Raw genomic sequence first — 22,500 nt, forward strand, 5'->3', positions numbered from 1 at the left:
ATGAGACAGTACAATGTAAAACACAGGTGAGTGGCATCGAAAGATGGGTGAGAAATAGGGACTGAGGGCAATATGTTGATAGATAGAAAGAAAGAGAGAGAGAGAGAGAGAGAGAGAGAGAGAGAGAGAGAGAGAGAGAGAGAGAGAGAGGGTCACCTCTACACCCTCCCCAATCAATGATGTATTTTAAAAAAAATAATTCTCCAATGGCGTCACTATGACGAGGAATAATTGGGCCTGGCCCCCTTGTTATATTTCAAATTAGCGAGTGACTCAGTTCATATGTTTGACTAAGATTAAAATATATTACGTACAATATAATATATATATATATATATATATATATATATATATATATATATATATATATATAAATATATATATATATATATATATATATATATATATATATATATATATATATATATATATATATATATATATATAAACATTTGAAATATAATTAAGATAGTTTGACTTCTACAACGTTGTTATCGAGCGTTGCTCTCATCCACTTCCTGATGAGAGCAACGCTCGATAACAACGTTGTAGAAGTCAAACTATCTTAATTATATTTCAAATGTTTATAAATAGCTCCTTTTATACTAAAGTTGAGCACTATTATTTCATGGTTTTTGTTTTATAATTTATATATATATATATATATATATATATATATATATATATATATATATATATATATATATATATATACTGCATATCAATAACTCTTAGAGAGACCTATAATAAAGTGAATGACTTGAATCGGCTTATACTCGTCGACTAAAGATAACACCGTAACAACCCATATTGAGTTCAAACTTCATTTGCTAAAGATCTAGGGTTTGATGGGAGTCTATATCCAGTATAACAAAGTGAATGAATTCATATGAATTTATATACATTATGTGTTGTTATCAATACAGTTTATCATAATATTTTAAATGATTATTCAGACATCAAACACGCCGAAAAAAAAAGAAGAATTTAAAAAAAAAACTAAAATTATTTCATGCTAAAGATGGGTTGCATTTCTTTATAAATCACAAGGATTATTATTTATTTCGTTGTAACAACAGAAACTAAACCATTCTTCTCAATGCTAGTGTTTCACACACACACACACACACACACACACACACACACACACAACAAACAAACCAAGAAACACGTCGAAAGTAACTGGAAAAAATAGGAATCAAGTTTGTTAATGTTTTAGACTACTTTATTGTTTACATTCAAAACAAGAGTAAATCTTTTTTTTTTACCGTACTGCGTTAACCAATGTTATGTGACATGAATAATCAAATGAGATTATAACAAAGAATGCTGAACTTATCCATGTCTCTATTGCTGTTATTGTTGTTGTTGATTGGCTTCATGGTTCAAAGACTTAAGATTATAAATTCATAAGATTTAAAGAGAAAAACAAATATATAAATATATTGTGATTTTATGTTAAAAATCATACTGAATCGATGTCGTATGAAATGTCAATATTTTGCTTGTGTTATTGTTTTCAAACATTGACAATCAAATTGACATAATATATTCACCCCTTCCAGAATGTGTCAGTTTTTATCGTGTTACAAAAATACCCAAAGACGATTAAAGAAAACAGGATTTCGTTTTCAATTAAAACAAAATTTGACTTTATTAAAACTATTGGATACTATTTGGACTGAATCTGATAAAATAATGTCTTAAATATGCTTTAAAATTTGCTCAAGAAAGAGTTGAAAAATATTCAAACGTGCATTGACAATGAAAATTATAAAATTCGATTTCTTTGTATTTGAGCTCGTATACGAAATATTTTTAATTTACTTCATGATGGTAATCAGTGTTTTATCATATTTTTGGGCACAAGCCTGGGATAGAAGTAGACCTTCAGAGTCAATAGACCATTGTAACGGGAGTTTAACCTGGTTTATAGAGCAATTGATTGCCACCCATTGGATAGGGCGCTCGTCTATCGCAAATAACTTTCCATCGGTTCTAACAGAACCAGCTACCCATTTTCTGATGGGTGGACAGGGGTAGGGGAGAGGGGTGGGAAAAGAAACATATCGACTGCAGTCAATTCGTTAAATTCTAAATCACGTCAAAATAATTACCCCTTTTAAAGAGATTGGTCACAAATACATCCATAAATGAAAATATAAATAACATGCGTACACATTTTGTTGACATTATTATTCTACAACAACTTGCTAAATCCAGTGTTATGTTTATTGTGAATATTATACAAGTGTATTATATTATATATGTGCTGTATTGTGACGCTTGCATTGTTCAAACTCAACATTGGCTTCGAAACGTTATATCTGACTATCTATATTATCATTACAATTGTTCACCTTCTTATGATTTGATTTAAAGTCGAAGCATGCTATGTTGAGAAAAGACAAAGAACAATATCTATTCACAATGTATTTCCATTATCACAAAATGAAATTCGAGTTATTGGCTTGTGTAGAGATTTAAAAGTGGCAACAATGTTTAAACAGAAATTCTACGCTTCTAGAATCTGTGAATTGAAAATAAATTAATGTGAAAAAAGTGACTATAACTCTTTATTTAAAAATAAAAGAAAAACAAAACACACAACGTTTTGGGTTCAAAACCCTACTTCAGCCAATTACAAAAAAAAAATTAACACAGTAAAACGTTAATAATAGATGTCGTTAAATCAAAATCTACTTCCGATGGCCTTCATCTTATCCATAAACAAATCTCTCAATCGTGGGCCTTCAATTCATTTGAGTCCTCTGTTTGGCAAGCTTTCAAAACACGAGTGTCATTTTTGATAATGGATATTAAATTAGATAAACCAGTTTTTGGCCACCATTAAAATAAAACAACTTTGGGGATTTCTAGACTTGTCTAGTCAGAATTTATTTTATTTCAATGCTTTATAAAACGTGACATATTCATGTTTGCCTTTGTTATGTAATGAATTTACCAATCATTTTATCATGTTGCTTTATGGAATAGATTTTATAATCTCAAGTGTTACTCTTCTCCTTGAAACAGTTTTTTAGGGGACTGTTTAGATGGTAAAATCTGATACAAAACAGTGATCCCAAAATTCAATACACATTTCAGAGGAATTGAAAATTGAAGATATTCTCAGTTTAAAAAAAAAATACCTTGTTTATTCTCTGATATAAGGAGCGACATTTAGTTTCTTAGTTTCTTTGAGTTGTAGTTTTCAATTATTGTTTTCTCCAATTAAGAACCGTGTTGAGGACATTTCTCATATGTTGTCATGATTCAATTGATATATCATTGTTACAGTCTTATGTATACTTGGTAAAGTACATGTTGCTGCTCGAAGCCCGAAGAAATAGATAACAATGTAAAATTGAATTGAAACCCTACAGACGACTGGGATATCTCATTCGTTTGTAGTGTTTCATTCATCCTGTTTTGTTGATAGATGGAATATCCGAAAATTCTACATTATCTGTTTTCGTTAATTCAATTTAAATCTTACATTCAATTTCACATGCTATTTAGGTATACTTCGTGTTCTGAAAAATGCACGTTTTCAAAAGAATTGGCCAAAATTCTCGTTCTTTAACACACACACACACACACTCTCTCTCTCTCTCTCTCTCTCTCTCTCTCTCTCTCTCTCTCTCTCTCTCTCTCTCTCCTTCCCAACTCAAGGAAAATCGTCACAATCGCTAAGATCCAATGAATAAATTTCTAAGAAATAGTTGTTTTGTACAATACAAGATTTGATAGTATAATTTTTGATACAGTCATAAGAACGTAATACTGTTTTCGAAAGAAGCATGTTTTAGTGCGCCAAACATATATTGATTTACTTGACTTAACCCTCTCCTTACCACCTACAGCAAAATCGTCACATTGTTTTGACACAATTTAACATTTTTCATATCCAGATTAATTTTGTACATCACAAAATTTGAAGAATTTTTTTTTTGGTTTAATTTATAAGAAGATAACTTTTTTTGTAGAGTGATTGATTGAAATTTAGAAAATATGATAGGTAAGCCTGCCATTTTTGGGAAAATACTGAAAATCATCGGTAATGAGATTTCCTTGATTCCTTGTGGAACATCTCATAGGAGCCAAAACAACATCACTCTTCCATCTGACTCGGATTTTTGTATGTCTTCTTTTTACAGGATTCAGGCTTGTCCGGCTACTGCCTTCAACCGTAGCCATCGTAAACTTATAGCCTGAGACTGACCAAAAAAAAATACGTCAAAAGACAAGTCTTTAGTCACAAAAGAAAGCAAATCAACAGTTCAAGCAATGGGATCACTTGTTTCATTCATCCTTACTAACGACAACTCAATCGACGCTACACACACCTAAAAAAATGACGTCAAACTGTCAGTCCTAGAAGGTTCTTGTGTCAGGCTATATATTAACGATGGCTATGGCCGGACACCAACCAAATAACGAAGTCAAAAGACAAGTCTTTGGCCACAAACGATAAAAATCTTGAGTCGTATCAATAGTTCAACCAAAGGGATCACATGTTTCCATGAGCTCTACTAACGACATCTCATTAGGCGGTCCACATCCCAAATAAGGACGTTAAAAGTTTACGGTCAGTGTCAGGCTATAAGTTAACGATGGCGACGCTTCAACTCAGTCTCAATACTTCGTCGCCACGTTAGATTTGGCCAAACAACCCTCCATCCTCATTCCTTGCGAGTTCCAGTCCAGTAGAAAACGGTAAGGGCTGCCTGAAGCCGGTGATCGTAAAATACTAACGAAAGAGTGAAAATGAAAAGGCTTCGTATGGGAACAAAACAAACAATGGACGTTTCGGGTACAAACCCTTCGTCAGCACAACAAAACACAAAAAAACGTGGATATATCGATATTTGAAGGACGAGTTTTCTGGCCTATTTTTAGAATATGGGTTTTCCAAGAGTACGGTATAGTGGGTGTTGTTGTTAGTAATTTGTCTGAATCTTCACAGTTTTCAATATCATTCTATGGTTTCCAATGTTTTCACATTTACATTTGGATAATATTATGTTGAATGAAGCTAAACATTTTGTGGGACTTTGTATCTGTTATCAATCTTAATTATCTACATATTCTTTATGGCCATCACCACCATCATCATCGTCATTATCATCATCATGGTTATCAACATCAATTACACATCATTATTGTTATCATATGATTGCTTTTTTGTCTTTCTTCTTATTTCTAATTGTTTCTAATATAAAAGAAAAATTGTGTTGATGTTTTTGTCATCATAATTGCTGTTTCCATTTGAATTCTCATCTATGTTGTTGTTATCATCATTATCATTTTCATCTTTCAACATCAGAATCATTATCAACTACAAAATAATGTTAAATCTATTTTCTCCTTCGTCCTACTCCTCCTCCTCCTCTTCTTCTTCTTCTTCTTCTTCTTCTTCTTCTTCTTCTTCTTCTTCTTCTTCTTCTTCTTCTTCTTCTTCTTCTTCTTCTTCTTCTCCTTCTTCGTCTTCTTCTTCTTCTTCTTCTTCTTCTCTTCTTCTTCTTCTTCTTCTTCTTCTTCTTCTTCTTCTTCTTCTTCTTCTTCTTCTTCTTCTTCTTCTTCTTCTTCTTCTTCTTCTTCTTCTTCTTCTCCTCAACTCTTTACTTTTCTCCTTGTCCTCTTTATCCTCCTTACTTTGTGTTATTCTTTCTTTTGTTTTCAAACACATGTTGATTTCTACTCTATATTATTATAACTTCTTCACTCTGTCATTTTGTTTTATTTCCATCTCTAATTCTTCATTCCTTCCTCCATATAAAATAAATGCGTTTATCCCAGATTATGTCCCTTGATTTTGTCCACCAACACAATAAACAATATGAAAGAAAAAAACTTCACACCAGTAATCACATTTTTTCTCATGATTTTGATGGTTTCTACAAGTGAACACAACTCACAAATTACAGAATTTATTAAAGTAACGAGCTCACACCACTGAGATACATATCGCGTATGGAACGGTCTTTGTAATAGGGTTCAACAGTCGTGACGTCACTTCCTTCGTTATTTCGAATAGTAACTGGATCTAAACTATCGGAACAGTAGGGCGCCCTTTTGAAATAATTATCTGACGAGCATAAAAGTGTATCCAGAGGAGAAAATCATGATAAATCTGATCATATTTTGAATTTTATACATTCTGATCACATGACATATGAAAAACTTCTACCCAGCCAACATGAAGAATAAAAAAGTACATATTTTCTTTGCTTAGAACCAAGTTGCTGGTTGCCGGGAGGACCAGCACCGGAAGTGACATCAGACTAGTGAACCCTATTGTTATTGGTCCACCAATCAGGGGACGTAATTTGGTAGATAATGCATTCACTCAACACTCATGTTGCCATCTCTTGTGATACCTCCCATCCACCCCAACCCCCTTCCCTTACCTCCTATCTTTCTTCATTCTTCACCATGTTACTCAATTATACATTATATATATATATATATATATATATATATATATATATATATATATATATATATATATATTATATATATATATATATATATATATATATATATATATATATATATATATATATATATATATATATATATATATATATATATAGAACCGCCAACTTAAAAAATTTAAAAATTCGTTGTTTTTAGGAGACATAAATTCTACGGCTATAGATAGTATGCGCTTGGCTAAGAAGCTCATAACATTGCCATCCGGAAGTATAACGGACCAACACACAAAACTGTGTGTATCCATGAACGTTTATAGTCAGGTTAATACAGTTCAGTGAGCATTACTCATAAACGCGGATGGGAAAAAAATCAATAACAAAGACCTGAGTGACGTCAACTTCATTCTATCTATATTGTCCTACTATTTGAAAAAAACCCAAAATATTAAAAATTTTGGCTTAAAAATTCGTCCTTCAAATATCGATCGATTTCAAAGACCCTCACTTTGGAAAAAAAAACAACTCTCAAACCTGGGACTTCACAAAGTCCCAGGTTTGAGAGGTTTTTAAAAAAATTGTCTCTCCAAAATGAAGGTCATTTAAATCGATCGATATTTCAAGGACGAGTTTTCTGGCCAAATTTTTAAATATTGTTGTTTTTTTTTGAGTAATGTCAGTATAGTTACATATTTAACAATTAACCCTCACATAGATTATATAACTCTTCAAACAGTCTTAATGTGACCCTTCGCCTCAAAACGGTATTAAGTCGGGTTGGTTAAGATGTTGAAAATTGAATTTATAGCCAGAAATATCAGACTTGTGTTGAGTTTGTATATTTTATTGAGGACAATGAATACCATATTTTTGGGTGCTAATGCCAACAATTTATATTTTTGACCAATTTAACATTTAATTCGGATTTTAAGAATCTGGTTCGTTCCGACATAATACCGCTTTGGGACGATGGGTCACAAATATCGGGTACTTTGGCATCAGCCAACATTTAAATAAGTTTTTTAATGACTTTAAGATGCTCATCAAGTCTTCATTAGAGCCAAAATATTTGGAAATTCTAAGAATTTTTTCGATGTGATACTCAGGTCTGATATAGACAGTGTGCGCTTGGCTAAGAAACTCACAACATTGCCATCCGGAAGTATAACGGACCAGCACAAAAACAAAACAAAAAAAATATGTTAGGCCTTGAACGTTTATATATAGTATGCGCTTGGTTGAAAAGCTCACAACATTGCCATCCTGAAGTATAACGGACCAACACAAAAACAAGCAAAAAATATGTGTAGCCTTAAACGTTTATAGATAATATGCGCTTGGCTAAGAATCTCACAACATTGCCATCCGGAAGTATACGGACAAACACCAAAAAAAAAAAAAAATTATAATCTAAAACGTTTATAGATAGTATGCGCTTGGCTAAAAATCTCACACATTGTTTCCGGAAGTATAACAGACCAACACACAAACCAATGTGTAACAATGAACGTTTATAGATAGTATGCGCTTGGCTAAAAAGCTCACAACATTCTCATCGGGAAGTATAGCGGACCATCACAAAAAGCTATGTGTAACCTTGAACGTTTATAGTCGGGTTAATACAGTTTAGTGAGAATTACTCATAAACGCAGATGGCAAAAAACAACCACAAAGATCTGACTGACGTCATCTTCATTCTATCTACACCCTATCGTCCCAATCCGGTACTATCCGGGTTGGATTTTTAAAAAAAAGATGAAAATTGACTTTAACCAGTAACACCGTCATACTGTGGTAACACATCAGCTATTTAAACATTTGGTCAGAAAAATCGTCCTTGACTTCGTTCACGAAGTCTCAGGATTGAGAGGGGTTTTTGTTGGTTTTTTTGGGTTTTTTTTTTTTTGCTCAGATGAGAGTTATTTAAATCGATCGATAATTGTGACTCTTCGTCTCAAAACGGTACTAAGTCGGGATGACTAAGATGCTGAAAATTGAATTTGTAGCCAGAAATATCAGACTTGAGTTGAGTTTGTTTGCTTTATGGAGGAGAAGGAATATCATATTTTACTGTGCTAAATACCAACGTTTTATATTTTTGACCACTTTGACTATAATTTGACTTTTTAGCATCTGGTCCATCCCGACTTTATACCGTTTTGAGACGTTGGGTCACATTTGAAGGACAACTTTACTGGCCAAATTTTTAAATATGGCGATTTTAAAGAGTACGGCTGAGAATAGGTAGAAAACGGTAGGGCTGCCTGAGGCCGGTGATCGTAAAATACTAACGAAAGAGTCAAAATGGAGAGGCTTCGTATGGGAACAAAACAGACAATGGACGTTTCGGGTACAAACCCTTCGTCAGCACAACAGTACACAAATAAACGTGGAAAACAAATAAAATATAATGAAAAATAACTTGTATCGTCTGTACTCAATGGTGGTTGCAGTATGAAAATAGGATGGGAAAGTTACATCGGTGGTCCAGACACTCACTGTGGGAAGAGGACTGGAGAAGTCAAGAATTAGAAGAGGAATCATAACAAGGAAAGCGTTTAGCACCAATACGCTTCAACAGTCATGACGTCACTTCCCCCCGTAATGAGGCATGGTAACTTAGTAACTGGCTCTAAACTATCGGAACAATGGCGGACGCCCTTATGAAATATTTCTCTGACGAGCATAAAAGTATATCCAGAGGAGAAAAACATTTATAAATATGATTATGTTTTGACTTTTATCCATTCTGATCACATGACAAATGAAAAGTTCTAGCCATCATGAAGAATAACACGTATATATTTTCTTTGTTTAGAACCACTATGGCCGCCGCCGTTGCTGGGCGTCGTGACATCAGACTATTGAATCCAATTGTTCCCTTGGTTGAGTCCTCCCCCCCCCCCCCCCGCCCCCTTCCAAAATAAAAAAAATAAATAAAATAAAATCAAAGCAAACACTTTTATGAGATATTATGTATTGATATGTATTATTACAAATTGTTTAAAGATTTCTTCGCATGAACGAACATGCGTCAATGCATGACATAATCAGTCGAAAGGTCAAAATTTAGAATTTGCATTTTCTGAAAAATATTATGCTCACCAGAGCATTTTAATCTTTATTTGAAGTAAATCGGGTGATTTTTCATTAAGTTATGGTCAGATGTGTGGGAAAGGTATCCAGCAACTTTTTTTCTCCAAATTTCACACCTTTTTAACGTGACTAGCTGTAAGAAAAGATTTAGAAGTGAAATTTAAGCTTTGATATTTCCCGAAGATGTACAAAAAGGGTTGATTTAATAAATTTTGACAAAATCTTTTAAAAAATGACCTTTTAACTAAACTTGGTAATATCTGAATTCAAACCTTTTTCACCATCCGACTGATTACGTCATTGACTGCATTAAAAAAAAACAAAAAAACGTTAAGCCTTAAAACGACGACACCAATCCCATGTCCAAGGCGCCTTGCCTTGTTATTAATATCAGTCACTGATCAAGGGACATAACTCTCGCGTGCATCAAACGCATCCACTCGATACTGAGAAAAAACGAACAACAACAACAACAACAACAACAACAACAACACATTTGAATTGAATTAAGTGAAATGTTTTGTTTTTTTTTGTTTTTTTTTTTTTATTTGTTGAAGCAATACTTACACAAATAAGAAAAGAATAAAATGAAATAAAAAAAGAATAACCCCCTCCCCCTCCAATAAATACAAATCATCAACATAAAAGAAATATAAAAATTAACCCCCTCCCCCCTCCAATAAATACAAATCATCAACATAAAAGAAATATAAAAATTAACCCCCTCCCCCCTCCAATAAATACAAATCATCAACATAAAAGAAATATAAAAAATTAACCCCCTCCCCCCTCCAATAAATACAAATCATCAACAGAAAAGAAATATAAAAAGTCAACCGATATGTCAATGTTAAAAAGGTGACACATTTTTGTGACTGTCGGTACGTCACTTCCGGATGGCTGATGCTGTGAGTTTGCTTTTTCTAAACACGTTTCATCAATAAGTTTTCGTGAGAATTTATCAAAAAAAAAAAAAAAAGAAAGAAAATAAGAAATTGCTGGCGAAAAACAATAAGAGAAAGTTTAAACGTCAGTTTCGTTCCTTCTATAAAACTGATTTTTTTTTTCAAAATCTCAAACCGAAAGGACGCAACACCGTTTCGAGATTGTCTGCCACATTGTATGTGTTTTGTCATGCAAATTGGAGTAAATTGTTGGGGTTTAACATTTGTGGTTGGAAAAAACAAAAAGAAATATAAATATTTTGAATGAAATATGAAAGAAAAAATTATTATTAATAAAATTTGGTCAGAAATGAAATTCAGTGTGTTGTGTTTTTTTTTTTTTTTTTTTTTTTTTTTTAAATTTTGGTGTGTTTTTTTTTGTTCTTGTTTTTTTTTTGTGTGTTTATTTAATTTTATTAATATTGTTTTATTTTGCTTTATTTTTTTTTCGCATCTAGATCTGTCATTGAAATTGGTAGAATGCGACGTGCACTTTTTCACAGGTCTGATAAACCAATTCATTATAGGCTCTTTGTTGTACTGGCAATATATAAAGTAATGACGCAAAATATTGTCCATTATAACATTGTTAAACTAGGCCTGTAATTGGTTTCGGATGTCAGACCTGTATATATGTACACGTGGGTACAATGGAATTATGGTGGTGGTGATGATGATGGTGATGACGATGACGATGATGATGATGATGATGATGATGATGATGATGGTGATGATGAGGTGATGATGATGATGGTGATGATGATGATGATGGTGATGATGATGATGATGATGATGATGATGATGATGATGATGATGATTATTATAATGATGATGATGATGATGATGATGATGATGATGATGATGATGATGATGATGATGATGATGATGATGATGATGGCGGTGATGATGATGGTGATGATGATGATTATGATGATGATGATGATGATGATGATGATGATGATGATGATGATGATGATGATGATGATGATGATGATTATGATTATGATTATGATGATGATGATGATGATGATGATGATGATGATGATGATGATGATGATGATGATGATGGTGATGATGATGATGATTATGATGATGATGATGATGATGATGATGATGATGATGATGATGATGATGATGATGGAGGACGAGAGACGCATGCGCACAACCAACATGACGTTCTCTCTCTAATAACTTATCCGCAGGTAACGTCACAGACTATGGGTGAGGTCCAATCAAGGGACGCTACTCTTCCGCTAATCTCATTCCCTATAAGAAAGAGAAGTCATACAATCACATCTTCTGCTCTTCCTGTTCTAAACTCCTTGGAAGTGCGTCTGTATGCAACCAGTCCTTCCGAATACTAACAATAACGGGTTACACAATGAGTCATACGGTTCTATTGGGTTCAGCAGTCGTGACGTCACTTCCCTTGTAATGACGTATAGTATCTGGTCCTAAACTATCGGAACAATGACGGACGCCCTTATGAAATTCTTCTTCTCCGACGAGCATAAAAGTGTATCAGAGGAGAAAACCATTATAAATGTGACCTATCGTCTCAAAACGGTATCGTGTCGGAACGAACCAGATGCTTAAAATATAAATTTAATGTTAAACTGGTCAAAAATATAAGTTGTTGGCATGAGCACCCTAGAATATGGTATTCATTCTCCTCAATAAAACATACAAACTCAACACAAGTCTGATATTTCTGGCTATAAATTCAATTTTCAACATCTTAACAAACCCGACTTAATACCGTTTTGAACCGAAGGGTCACAAATCTGATCATGTCCTGACTTTTATTATACATTTTGATCACGCGACATCTGAAAAAGTTCTAGCCAGCATGAAGAATAAAAAGTACCGATTTTCTTTGTTAAGAACCAAGCTGCTGGTTGCTGAGTGGACGTGACGTCAGACTATTGAATCCTATTTCATTAGGAAATCATTGGGATTACGGGATGTATATGAACGAGGATCATCATCATCATCATTGCCTTTTTCACCCTCGGTCAGGGTAAAGGCCACAGACAAACAGTTTCTATCCTTCTCTATCACCATCTTCATCATCATCATCATCATTGCCTTTTTCACCCTGGGTCAGGGTATAGGCCACAGACAAACAGTTTCTATCCTTCTCTACCACCATCGTCATCATCATCATCATTGCCTTTTTCACCCTGGGTCAGGGTATAGGCCACAGACAAACAGTTTATATCCTTCTCTATCATCATCATCATCATCATCATCATCATCATCATCATCATTGCCTTTTTCACCCTGGGTCAGAGTATAGGCCACAGACAAACAGTTTTCATCCTTCTCTATCCTGAGCTATCTTTTTAATCTCATTCCAGGTCTTACCACTTCTCTGTATATCAGCTTCTTTAATTCTTCTCCATGTTCGGGTCAGCAGAGTCCTTTCGGCTTTGTCTGTTGTCCTACATGGATGTGTGGTCTTTATTGACGACCAGCGTATGGTTAGACAAGAAAATAAGATGCCATCACTCTGAAACCAGAATATATGAGGCTATATGGTCTAGTGGTATGACACTGCGCTTTCGGAGTGGAAGGTCCTGGGTTCGAGCCTAGCCTCGCTTGGGGCATACTTGAGTCCTTGGAAACGGCTCTTTACTCACATTCTCTCACCGTACTCAGGTTTAGAATAAATACCTGGCTGTTACCAGCGTTGTCTCTCTGTCTTAAAAAATTGTAATATCTCCTAACAGGCGTCATCATGTCTCGTCTTACATGTTAATTGTTGTTGTTGTTGGCCAGGGACTTCTTATAAAGCGCTTTGAGCACGTTCAAATTGTTTCGAAGATCCTTTACACAGGGTGTGTATACATTGTACACTACCAATGTCATCAAACCAGTTTTTTTGGACATCACACGTTTTCGTCACATATTTTCTTGTCAGACATCACAATTTCGACTCATCAAATTCATTCATCCTTTCTGGAAACATCTCTTGATATTTCTCCAGGATTTTCCAGTATGTCTCACGTTGGTAATGTTGATGCTTTCCATTTGGTACAAGCGTTTTCGTGTCGCGGTGACCATTTTCCAAATTTCCTATTAAGTTGCGGTCAAACATCAAATCTTGATAAGAGCAAAATTGTACGTTAAACAGTTCTAGTTGATTTGTCCAATTTCGATGGCTAAATTTCGTGTGCTGGTGGTGGTCATTTTTTGGTAAGCGGTGGTGGTGGTGATCAGTTTGGGAGTGATGGTCATCATCATCATCATCATCCGTGTTTTTAGTTCGACAGCAGTTCGAAAAGACCAAGACGCAGAAGGCTGTCAGGCAGGTGATCGCTCCAATGGACGCCAACACGATCAGGATTATCCAGTATGTCATGGACATTTCGAGGGGAGAATTTGGTGTTTCTGGGACATTTTGGTCAGGCTCTGGAAAACAAAAAGAAATGTTGATTAATAATTGAGCTTTTATATAGCGCAATAACCGTTAAACGTGCTCAAAACGCTTTACAAGTGGTCCCGTCCTAAATGTTAAATGTTGCTGTTGGCCAGGGACCCCTTGTAAAGATGTTTGAGCCCGTTTAGTTGATATTGAGCTATATAAAATCTAAATTATTTTTTGAATTTTAGATTTTTTGTTGTTTTCCAGATCCCTGGCCAGCAGCAACATTTAACATTTAGGACGGGACATGACGCCTGTTAGGCAATATTAGAAGTTTTTTTCGGACAGAGACAACGCTGTTAACGACCAGGTACTCATTTTGCACCTGAGTATATTTAGAGAATGTGAGAAAAGAGCTTTCTCCAAGGACTCAATAACTATGCGCCGCTGAACGAGGCTCGAACCCAGGACCTTCCGATTCGAAAGCGAGTGTCATATCACTAGACCACATAGCTGAGATCCCAATGCCTTGCATTTCAAAATGTTATTGTGTAAAAAAATAGACTAATCTGTGCGCAATGTGGTCGAGTGGTTTAAGTACCCTCCTTCCGATGGTGAGGTCCTGACTTCGAATCCTGCTCTGAGCGGCGCATAGTCGAGTCCTTGAATAAGGGCCTTTATTCACATTCTCTCACCGATCTCATGTGTACATTGTGAACCTAACAGTTAACCATTTCCTTTCCAGCGATTTTCAGAATTTCCTCAAAAAATTCACACCCACCCAACACAAAAAAAGTTGTTTTTTTTTCTTTTTCAAAAAGAAAAGAAAAGCAAATACATGCTATGCATAAAATTGATCAACAAAATGAACTCTTCGTACACCACAGTGTCACGTTGTAATGTATGGGAAATAACTGCGTAATTGTTATAGTCACCGTAGTAAAGACTGAGTTATGTCCCATTGCTATCTTGTCAGTTCTTGCCGTCTGACTTCTCGACAGACACGGAGTTTGATGGGACTTTTTGGGGTTCGGGTATTGCTCATACGGTAGAGTCACGATCTCCCTGGCCAGGCGGAGGTGTGGTCGCAGTAAGGTCTCGGATTCGAGCCCCCATCGCCGCCGCGAAGTTTTTATTATCTGTTGTTTTCTGGTAATTTCCTACTCACTTCATTTCTTGCTGTTATCAACATAAGAGCCTGCTCCACTCACTTTTCTGTTATCTTGTCATACAGATTATAGGTCCGTGTTTCTTCCTATGTAAATGGGCATGATCTATATTAACTTTCCATGTGCTCGAGGTCATTGGTCACATTGCAAAATGTGCTCAAAGTGAAAAGTGTTCACCGATTTTGAACTATCTAACATTACGATTGGTCATTGTGTTCAGCTTGACACATGGGTATGTTTACAACTTTTATAAACAAAGCAGCGTGTTTACGTTTGTTAAGAAATGTCCAATCGTTGGACTGCAATAAATCACGTGATTGATGATTCGGTTGGACGATGACATGAATATAGATCGTCCCCATTCCTTACTGTTTTATTGACAATGATGGGGACAGCATGACTCGACATATAATAAAATAGTCACTTTACAACTCTACCATCTCTACCATCATCGTCTGTCTCTAGAATATCAAGATTGAAAAAAAAAACCGAGCTTTTATATAGCGCAATATCCACTAAACGTGCTTAACGCGCTTTACAAAAGGTCCCTGGCCAACAACATCACTTAAAATGTAAAACGAGACATGACGCATGTTAGGCGATATTACATTTTTTTTTCTACGACAGCGACAACGCTGTTAACGGCCAGGTATTCATTTTACACCTGAGTACGGTGAGAGAATGTGAGTAAAGATACTTTTCCAAGAACTCAACTATGCGCAGAGCGAGGCTCGAACCCAGGAATATAAATAAATGACCAATATACAACCTTATCACGGTCGGTTGCCTTAACAGTGTCAATATTCGTCTTGATCAATTTAGGAAAGAAAGAACGGAAATGACGTCACTCAGCTCTTTATTGTTGTTATTAGCCAGCCATTTTGGTGAGAACTGCTCACTAAATTATAACAATCATACCATACACCTTCAAGAATGCACAGGTTTTGTGTGTGTGTGTGTGTGTGTGTGTGTGTGTGTTTGATTGCACGCTATATCCGTCTGGCGGCTGTTGTGAGTGTTTGAGCTAAACGCATAACATCAATACATCAGTTTCTGTATGTCGGTGTGTCTGTGTGTGTGTTTGATGGCACGCTTTATCCGTCTGGCGGCTGTTTCGAGTGTTTTAGCTAAACGCATAGGCCTATAGGATCAACACGCCAGTGTCTGTGTGTGTGTTTGTGTGTCTGTGTGTTTAATGGTACGCTTTATCCGTCTGGCGGCTGTTGTGAGTGTATGAGATAAACGCATAGCATCGACACGCCAGTGTCTATATGTGTGTGTGTGTGTGTGTGTGTTTGATGGCACGCTTTATCCGTCTGGCAGCTGTTGTGAGTGTTTTAGATAAACGCATAGCATCAACACGCCAGTGTCTGTGTGTGTGTGTTTGTGTGTGTGTGTTTGATGGCACGCTATATCCGTCTGGCGGCTGTTGTGAGTGATTTAGCTAAACGCATAGCATCGACACGCCAGTGTCTGTATGTCTGTGTGTGTGTGTGTGTGTGTGTGTGTGTGTGTGCGTTTGATGGCACGTTATATCCGTCTGGCGGCTGTTGTGAGTGATTTAGCTAAACGCATAGCATCAACACGCCAGTGCCTGCCATGATGTCAGAGTTCAGGGGTTACCTTTTATGTTGATTCGAATATTTTTGACTTGCACACATCTCTTACAATGGTCTGTGTTGTTGTTGTGATGGTTGTGTAGCAGAGTGGCTGTCAGTCTGACCTGTGGAGATATCAAATTCAGAAAATGGCTTCAACAGTCATGACGTCACTTCCCTCGTAATGACGCATAGTAACTTAGTAATACTCTTTAACAGTCGTAACGTCACTTCCTTCCTTATGACGCATGGTAACTTAGTAACACTGGCTCTGAACTATCAGAACAATGGCGGGCGCCCTTAGGAAACATTTCTCCGACGAGCATAAAATTGTATTCAGAGGAGAAAAACAATATAAGTTTGATCATGTTTTGACTTTCATACATTCTGATCACTGGACATATGAAAAGTTCTAGCCAGCATGAAGAATAACAAGTACCAATTTTCTTTGTTTTGAACCAAGCTGCACGCCGTTGCTCGGCGACGTGACATCAGACTTTTGAATCCAATTAAGGAGCAGACACCGGTGTAAAATTGAGCTTTGAGCTTCTTTTTTATAGGGCAATATCCACTAAACGTGCTCAAAGCGCTTTACAGGGAGTCCCTGGCCAGCAGCAGCATTTAACATATAGGACGGTACATGACGCCTGTTAGACGATACTACAATTTTTATTGGACAGAGACAACGCTGTTAACGAGGTACTCATTTTACACCTGGGTACGTTGAGAGAATATGAATAAAGAGCCGTTTCCATGGACTCAACTATGCGATTGAGGCTCGAACCCATGACCTTCCGATCCGAAAGCGGGTGTCATACCATAAGAGTACATAGCCGCAGGATTGAATTCGTCCTAACCGACATCCATCTCGTATAGATAGTATGCGCTTGGCTAAGAAGCTCACAACATTGCCATCCGGAAGTATAACGGACCAACACACAAAACTGTGTGTATCCCTGAACGTTTATAGTCAGGTTAATACAGTTCGTTGAGCATTACTCATAAACGCGGATGGCAAAGAACAATAACAAAGGCCTGAGTGACGTCATCTACAAACTATCTATAGATGGAATGAAAATGAAGTCACTCAGGTCTTTGTTATTTTTTTTGCCATCCGCGTTTATGAGTAATTCTCACTAAACTGTATTAATCAGACTATAAACGTTTAAGGCAACACATCGTTTTGTGTGTTGGTCCGACGTTTTACTTCCGGATGGCAATGTTGTGAGCTTCTTTGCCAAGCGCATAATATCTATATGCAGATCTGGCCGTATACAAGGGCGAGGTCACATTCTCAATACTGTGGACATGCGTTTGACAACGTTATCTCCTTGTTACAAAATATAAAAGTTGTCACCGTGATTTGCTGATAAGGGTAGTGATAATAACCACCATTTTCATTGACTGTAAATAACATCATCATTATCAAAGCTGCCAACTTAAAATTTTTTAAAAAAATCGTAGTTTCCATGGAAAAAAAAAACATTGAAAAATCCATTTTAAATAGCTTTAGAAATAAACAATGTTCTCCCAGCATGGTCCAAACATATTCCAAAGTCCTGAAGAGGTGTTTCTAACTATCAAGCTTTCCTTTTCAACAAGATTTATAGAATCAAAGAAACGAATGCTCTCTGTAGCTGGAACCAAAAAATTCGTAATTATACGGATTATTTTGTAATACTAGGCAGGTCTGTATTAGTTATTTAACTCTCTCCTTACAACCTCCCCCCTCCCCCCTCCACCTCAACCACCGCCCCCCTTCCCCCCTCCACCCCAACCAACCACCCACCCTTCCCCCTCCACCCCAACCACCCCCCCTTTCCCCCCTCAACCTCAACCACCCCCCCCCCTTTTCCCCCTCCACCTCAACCACCCCCCCTTTTCCCCCTCCAACCCAACCAACCCCCCCCCTTTCCCTCTCCACCTCAACCACACCCCCCTTTCCCCCCTCCACCCCAACCCCTCAACACAAGTCTGATATTTCTGGCTATAAATTTAATTTTCAACATCTTAACCAACCCGACTTAATACCGTTTTGAGGCGAAGCGTCACAAATACGGTTCAGCTCAGATGGACGAGTAAACGTTTAGCTTCGACCTGGCCTCAATAATTTTTTGACACAGGAGATGGAGTGGTCGAGTGGTTAAGGCGTTGCACTGTGGCCCAGAAGGTCTCGGGTTATCGCCGCGCTTCATTCACTTTCATTTTTTTTTTCATCTGGGCAAAATTATTAACCCCCAATTTGCTCACTGTGACAACATGGGTGATTCCTGTTGACATCAAACATCTTGTTTGATGAGTTTATATTCCTTCATGGAATGCCTGGGCGACGGTATCTCACTGTGACAACATGGGTGATTCCTGTTGACATCAAACATCTTGTTTGATGAGTTTATATTCCTTCATGGAATGCCTAGGCGACGGTATCTCACTGTGACAACATGGGTGATTCCTGTTGACATCAGACATCTTGTTCGATGAGTTATCTATATTCCTTCATGGAATGCCTAGGCGACGGTATCTCACTGTGACAACATGGGTGATTCCTGTTGACATCAGACATCTTATTTGATGAGTTATCTATATTCCTTCGTGGAATGCCTAGGCGACTGTATCTCACTGTGTCAACATGGGTGATTCCTGTTGACATCAGACATCTTGTTTGATGAGTTATCTATATTCCTTCGTGGAATGCCTAGGCGACGGTATCTCACTGTGACAACATGGGTGATTCCTGTTGACACCAGACATCTTATTTGATGAATTATCTATATTCCTTCATGGAATGCCTAGGCGACGGTATCTCAATGTGACAACATGGGTGATTCATGTTGACATCAGACATCTTGTTTGATGAGTTATCTATATTCCTTCATGGAATGCCGAGGCGACGGTATCTCACTGTGACAACATGGGTGATTCCTGTTGACATCATACATCTTGTTTGATGAATTATCTATATTCCTTCGTGGAATGCCTAGGCGACGGTATCTCACTGTGACAACATGGGTGATTCCTGTTGAAATCAGACATCGTGTTTGATGAGTTATCTATATTCCTTCATGGAATGCCTAGGCGACGTTATCTCACTGTGACAACATGGGTGATTTCTGTTGACATCAGACATCTTGTTTGATGAGTTATCCATATTCCTTCGTGGAATGCCTAGGCGACGGTATCTCACTGTGACAACATGGGTGATTCCTGTTGACATCAGACATCGTGTTTGATGGGTTATCTATATTCCTTCATGGAATGCCTAGGTGACGGGATCTCACTGTGACAACATGGGTGATTCCTGTTGACATCAGACATCTTGTTTGATGGGTTATCTATACATTCCTTCATGGAATGCCTAGGTGACGGGATCTCACTGTGACAACATGGGTGATTCCTGTTGACATCAGACATCTTATTTGATGAATTATCTATATTCCTTCATGGAATGCCTTGGCGACGATATCTTATGATGTCGCGGTTGAAGGGCAAATTTTAGAAACAATACGCTTCAACAGTCAAGACTTCACTTCCTTCGTAATAACGCATAGTGTCTTAGCAACTGGCTCTAAACTATCGGAACAATGGCGGACGCCCTCATGAAATATTTCTCCAACGAGCATAAAAGCGTATCCAGAGGAGAAAAACATTATAAATCTGATCGTGTTTTGACTTTTACACATTCTGATCACAAGGCATATGAAAAGTTCTAGCGAGCATGAGGAATAAGAAAGTACCAAATTTCTTTTCTTAGAACCACGATAGCCGCCGTTGCTGGGCGACGTGACATCAGACTATTGAATCCAATAGTTTTCAAAAAAATGTTTAAACCTAAGACTTCATATCCTGACACCAAGTGTGTACTGACATTGTTATTCTAACGTATCAAGGCTTTTGAACACACTAAGACAATAATAGATGTAACTGAACTCCTGTAAAAAAAAATAAAAAAAAATATCAAAAAATTTGGCCAAAAAACTCGTCCTTCAAATATCCATCGATTTAAATGACTCTCATCTTGGCAAACGCTTTTAAACCTGGGATTTCGCGAAGTCTTCCTTTAAAGTCCCGAGTTTGATAGTTTTTGCCAATATGAGAGTCATTGAAAACGATCCATATACATTTGAAGAACGAGATTTCTGGCCAAATTTTTACATATTTTTTTTCTCCAGATTAAGACAGTTTACCTTCTCAAGCCTGAGTCCTAGGTCAATAGTCATTTCCTTGTGTTTCCAGGGGTTGCTTTGATTAGTCTTGGCGATATCTACCTTGTTGTTGACCTTGTTGTTATTGTTATTGTTGTTGTTGTTGTTGTTATTGTTGTTGTTGTTGTTGTTGTAGTAGTTGTTGTTGTTGTTGTAGTTGTTTTTATTGTAGTTGTTGTTGTTGTTGTTGTCGTCGTTGTTGTAGTTGTTGTCGTTGTTGTTGACACAATCTCCTTCATCAATGGACACTGACTTGTTCGATGTCACAGAGGTCAAGGAGAGCCGGACACAGTGGTCAACTTTGTAACTAAAAACCAAATTAAAAACAAAAACAAATAAAAAACACTGAAATAAAACAAATAAAGTTAACCCTCTCCTTACCATTTGCATCAAAATCGTCACATTTGTTACAACTCAATAATATACATTTTTTCTTATTCAGATTTATTTTGTACATCACAAACGTTGAAGAATGATCTTTGTTTAATACGAATTTTTGACTCCAGCCGCAGAACTGCATCCACGTCTTTGAAAAATAAATCTATTTGAAAAGTAAAATTTAGTTCCTGAGATCGTTCATTTAGGACCTTGTTGTTCCCCAATGTGTGGATCTTGGGGATGGCAAATATGTGACCCTTCGCTCCAAAACGGTATTATGTCGGAACGATCCAGATGCTTAAAAGCCGAATTAAATGTTAAACTTGTCAAAAATATAAATTGTTGGCATTAGCACCCTAAAATATGGTATCCATTCTCCTCAATAAAACATAAAAACTCAACTGATATTTCTGGCTATAAATTCAATTTTCAACATCTTAACCAACCCGACTTAATGCCGTTTTGATGCGAAGGGTCACATATGTGATTTCTAAATCTATTCATAATTAGAATTCATTACTTTTCCCCTAGAAACTACATTTTTTTATTTTGTAAATTTCAAGTCAGATATGAAATAATCCGGTGTACTTACTCAAAAGCTAGGTGGATTAGTGGATGGATGTGTGAGGTGTTCGACAGGGAGAAGTAAAGATCCAAGTTGTTTGATTTGTTATTTGACTCGTCAAGTACCAGTTGAAAGTCATCACCTGTGAAAAAATGTTTTAAAAAAAATTGAGCTTTTATATAGCGCGATATCCACTAAACGTGCTCAAAGCGCTTTACAAGGGGTCCCTGGCCAACAGCAACACATAACATGTAGGACGAGACATGACGCCTGTCAGGCGATATTACACATTTTTGTGACAGAGACAACGCTGTTAACGGCCAGGTACTCATTTTACACCTGAGTACGGTGAGAGAATGTGAGTAAAGAGCCTTCTCCAAGGACTCAACTATGCGCCGAGCGAGGCTCGAACCCAGGACCTTCCGATCAGAAAGCGAGTGTCATACCATTAGACCACATAGCCGCACAAAAAGAGGAAGAAAGACATGGACACCTTTGTACACATCAATTACAATCTAGAGTTGCCCAGAATGAGTCAAAAATGTATGGTAAATTGAAGGTGGTAAAAATGGGTCTTATAAAAGACATTTCGGCCTTTGGCCTTCTTCAACCCTCTCCTTACCACCTATTAGAAAAATCGTCACATTTGTTACGATGCAACCGTCACTTTTCTCATCCAGATGTCATTTCCTTTTGCTATAGCTATAAAAACTTGACATTATGTAACAGAGCTCATATGTGACC

At 36.7% G+C, this 22,500-nt stretch overlaps 2 protein-coding genes across 3 annotated transcripts in view; one reads left to right on the top strand and one right to left on the bottom strand.

Moving 5' to 3' along the window:
• Window positions 1–127, top strand: part of LOC144960540 (uncharacterized) — a 59,660-nt gene extending 59,533 nt beyond the window's left edge. Inside the window, exon 13 of the mRNA XM_078893733.1 lies at window positions 1–127. This exon is cut by the window's left edge and continues 727 nt beyond it. The gene's annotated coding sequence lies outside the window, so the exon portion shown is untranslated.
• A 12,737-nt stretch (window positions 128–12,864) lies between these two features.
• Window positions 12,865–22,500, bottom strand: part of LOC144960541 (uncharacterized) — a 31,439-nt gene continuing 21,803 nt past the window's right edge. The window contains exons 7-10 of one of the 2 annotated variants that reach the window (XM_078893736.1): window positions 21,784–21,898; window positions 20,796–21,120; window positions 16,637–16,736; window positions 12,865–12,989 (exon numbers count right to left, since the gene is read on the bottom strand). In XM_078893736.1, the coding sequence (XP_078749862.1) occupies window positions 12,985–12,989; window positions 16,637–16,736; window positions 20,796–21,120; window positions 21,784–21,898 (545 nt within the window). In that variant the 3' untranslated portion in view covers window positions 12,865–12,984. Of the gene's footprint in view, window positions 12,990–13,281; window positions 13,892–16,636; window positions 16,737–20,795; window positions 21,121–21,783; window positions 21,899–22,500 lie in introns of those variants that run through there. The other variant, XM_078893735.1, reaches the window with a different exon arrangement.

This window comes from Berghia stephanieae, chromosome 15, assembly GCF_034508935.2.
Source record: "Berghia stephanieae isolate SIO BIC M18660-M18661 chromosome 15, UCSD_Bste_1.3, whole genome shotgun sequence".
In the NCBI taxonomy this organism is placed as follows: Eukaryota; Metazoa; Mollusca; class Gastropoda; order Nudibranchia; family Aeolidiidae; genus Berghia; species Berghia stephanieae.